The sequence below is a fragment of the Silene latifolia genome, chromosome Y (assembly GCF_048544455.1).
Source record: "Silene latifolia isolate original U9 population chromosome Y, ASM4854445v1, whole genome shotgun sequence".
Classification (NCBI taxonomy): Eukaryota; Viridiplantae; Streptophyta; class Magnoliopsida; order Caryophyllales; family Caryophyllaceae; genus Silene; species Silene latifolia.
This window is the reverse complement of record NC_133538.1, coordinates 389,941,532-389,944,375: the sequence shown is the minus strand read 5'-3', so window position 1 is coordinate 389,944,375 and position 2,844 is coordinate 389,941,532. Positions and strand designations below refer to the sequence as shown.

Below are 2,844 nucleotides of genomic sequence, written 5' to 3'. Positions count from 1 at the left end.
TCCATCATTGAGATGATAATGCTAATTTGTTGACATTTTCTGGAATTTGAACTACATATAAGAAAGTGCTTGGATGTTTATTTTTTGGTCCAATATGTTACCATTACTCCGTAATTGAATTGATATTGCTAAATTGGTGACAAATTATGGAAATAGTAGGACATATAATAAAGTGCTTGAATGTTTATTTTGTTGTACAAAATGTTACCATTCCTCAATAATTCAGTTGATATTGCTAAAGAGGTGACAAATTATGGACATTGTATTTTGGTAAAATAATCTTTTTCCCATAAGGAAGTGCTTGAATGTTTATATTTTGTCAAAATATGTTACCCCCCTCCATAGTTTAATTTATATTGGTAATATGGTGACAACTGTTGATGAAATGGTTGCCATTTTTGTTTTTAAGATTAATAATCTATACTTTCAATGTTTACAGGTAAAAATCAGAAACAAAAACCGCTCCAAAGTGTGACGCCAACGTTTGAAGTTTGGGAGGCTTCAACGAAGGTGGAAGGGAAAATGATTGTGCGCTTGAAAAAGCCAGTAGAAGATGAAATGGAGGTTGAAAATTCTGATGTGAACAGGGTGGTAACGAAGGAGAAAGTAGTAGAAGGTCACGGTAACCCGAGAGCATTGTATGAGCTGATTGAGATGTTGACACCGGCTCAGAAAAAAAGCGTAGAGGATATAGGGTTTGGGGGGCTTTTGGAGTTGAAAGCAAATGCTTTCTATCATCTAATGGCGGACTGGTTGATGGAGTGTTATGATGATGTCTCCCAAATGTTTATGTTCAGTGAGCAGACGAACTTTGTCATCACAAAGCATGATGTATACGACGTTTTCATGCTGCCATGTACAGAGAGGGCTGTCCAGTTGACATCTCCAAAGAAAAAGGACAACCCGGATCGAGGTTTAGTAATGTCATGGAAGGCGAGGTATAATTTGGCTCCCACTCTTGAGATTTCGCTAGACAAGGTGAAGAAGGAAATGATGGGGTTGGTAGAAGGTGGCAGTATGTTTAAGAAGTTATTTGTGCTGTTTTCGATGGGGTCCTTCTTAGCGCCCACGGTGCACAAGCGTGTTGATCTGAGGCTGCTCCGAGCGGTGGAGAATGTAGATGACATAGTGAAGCAAGACTGGTGTTCCTATGTTATCTGTAAGTTGAGCGAGGCCGTGAAATCGTACAAGAAGAATGACACCACAAATGTTGGTGGCTGCCTGTTCTTTTTGCAGTTGGTTTACTTCCACCGCTTGAGCGGGAGAGGGGATCCCGCACCCCGTGAGCTGCCGTTACTGAAGCATTAGACCTACGACGAAATCAGGGAAAGGGTGAAGGAGGAGAAGGTTGCTTACGGTAGGAATGGCGGCCACTTTGGTATAGGCGAATGGCAGAATGAGTTCTACCCCATATCCCGACATCAGGTTAAAGTCTTGTACCGCCTGCCTGTGGAGGACCCAAACCAGTTAGAAGATAACGCGCGAAGGACCATAACCCTACCACTCCCCGCTGGACTGATGAATGATGAGGAACTTCAGGCGAAGTATCCAGATGTAAGTATCTTTGCTAGTGTGTCTCAATAAGTATCGATTTATTGAAAATGAATATTTCCTAATTCTCCTACTTTCATGTTTGCAGGTGCGGAGACTGAAATGGATGACCTCAAAACGCAACCTGGAGCTGGTTTCACGGCTCTAAAATGATATGACAAAGGAGTTGGAAGCATTCTTCTCTGTCGATGTCATTGCTGATGAGGTGCTTCAGTCCGAGGAGGTAGAAGATGGCAAGGAGCCGACCCAACAACATTCTCAGTTTTCATGGACCCAAGCTTTGGAGAATAATGAAAGCTTCCTCGCTGATTTTCATAGGATGGGACAACTGGTGGACAACGCCGTGGCAGCTGCTCTTATAGAGCCCCCCCTCATTTGATCTAGGGTTGGATGACATAGGTTTACCAGAGGGGGAGGTAAGGGATGAAACAGTGGAAAACCCCTTGCCCAAGGCTGCTAGCGAGGCTGCTAGCGAGGCAGTTGTTGAGGGGCCGCCTAATTCTGAAACTACGACAGTGGTGACTGCAACTTACAGGAGGGGAGGGGGACCCGAGGGAGAAAACGTGGTGGTAAGTGAAGGTAGTTTGTGAAGGTAGTTTGTGATGACAACATTTTGTTAATATCGCCTACAATGTTATTAGTCGGGGATGGCATTTGATTGTAGGTAGTTGTTATCAGTTAAAAACAAGGCTCTCGTATTTTGAAGCATGTTTGAAACATGTTTAGTATGTTGTAAGTAATTGACATGAATGATGCTTCATTTTGTATTCATGTCATGGAAGTAGGGTGTAACCTGCACTAGTTGGTTGTGGTTAACTTGTGAATATAAGTTAATGTTGCCTTATAAACTTGCTTTGTTAGCAATTTATCGTTTCGTATTTTATTGGTCTATCTGATGGTAATTAGTCTAAAAGTGATGACATTTGGTTTCAAGCAAAATATGTCCCGATAAAAGTTGAAGCTGTCACAAAGACGCATATGATGTTGCCATTTCTGTAGTAAGTTGGATAAAGGATAAAATGGTTACAAATTGGTCAAATAACGCAACATAAAAGAAACTATATTGTAGGTGTAATATGTGACCATCAACAAGTTATTGTAGGTGAAATATAGGCATATAAAGTTGCCATTATGAAATATGTTGGATAAAATGATAATATGGATACAGATAAATCAAATGACTCAACATAAAAAGATTTATTCTGATGGTGTAATATGTCAGCATTAGGAGCTTATCTGAGCTTCTTTTGAAATAACTTGTATAAATGATAATACGGTTATAAAAAGTTATAA

At 40.5% G+C, this 2,844-nt stretch overlaps 1 protein-coding gene across 1 annotated transcript; it reads left to right on the top strand.

The window, feature by feature from the left end:
• Positions 1-544: 544 nt before the first annotated feature.
• Positions 545-2,386, top strand: LOC141634364 (uncharacterized). The gene is made up of 2 exons (XM_074446571.1): positions 545-1,554; positions 1,640-2,386. The coding sequence occupies exon 1, from the start codon at positions 559-561 to the stop codon at positions 1,306-1,308; it is 750 nt and encodes a 249-aa protein (XP_074302672.1). The 5' UTR covers positions 545-558; the 3' UTR covers positions 1,309-1,554; positions 1,640-2,386.
• The last annotated feature ends 458 nt before the right edge of the window (positions 2,387-2,844 follow it).

Coding starts and splice junctions, on each gene's coding strand:
- LOC141634364 (XM_074446571.1), top strand. CDS start 559: ATGGAGGTTGAAAATTCTGATGTGAACAGGGTGGTAACGAAGGAGAAA.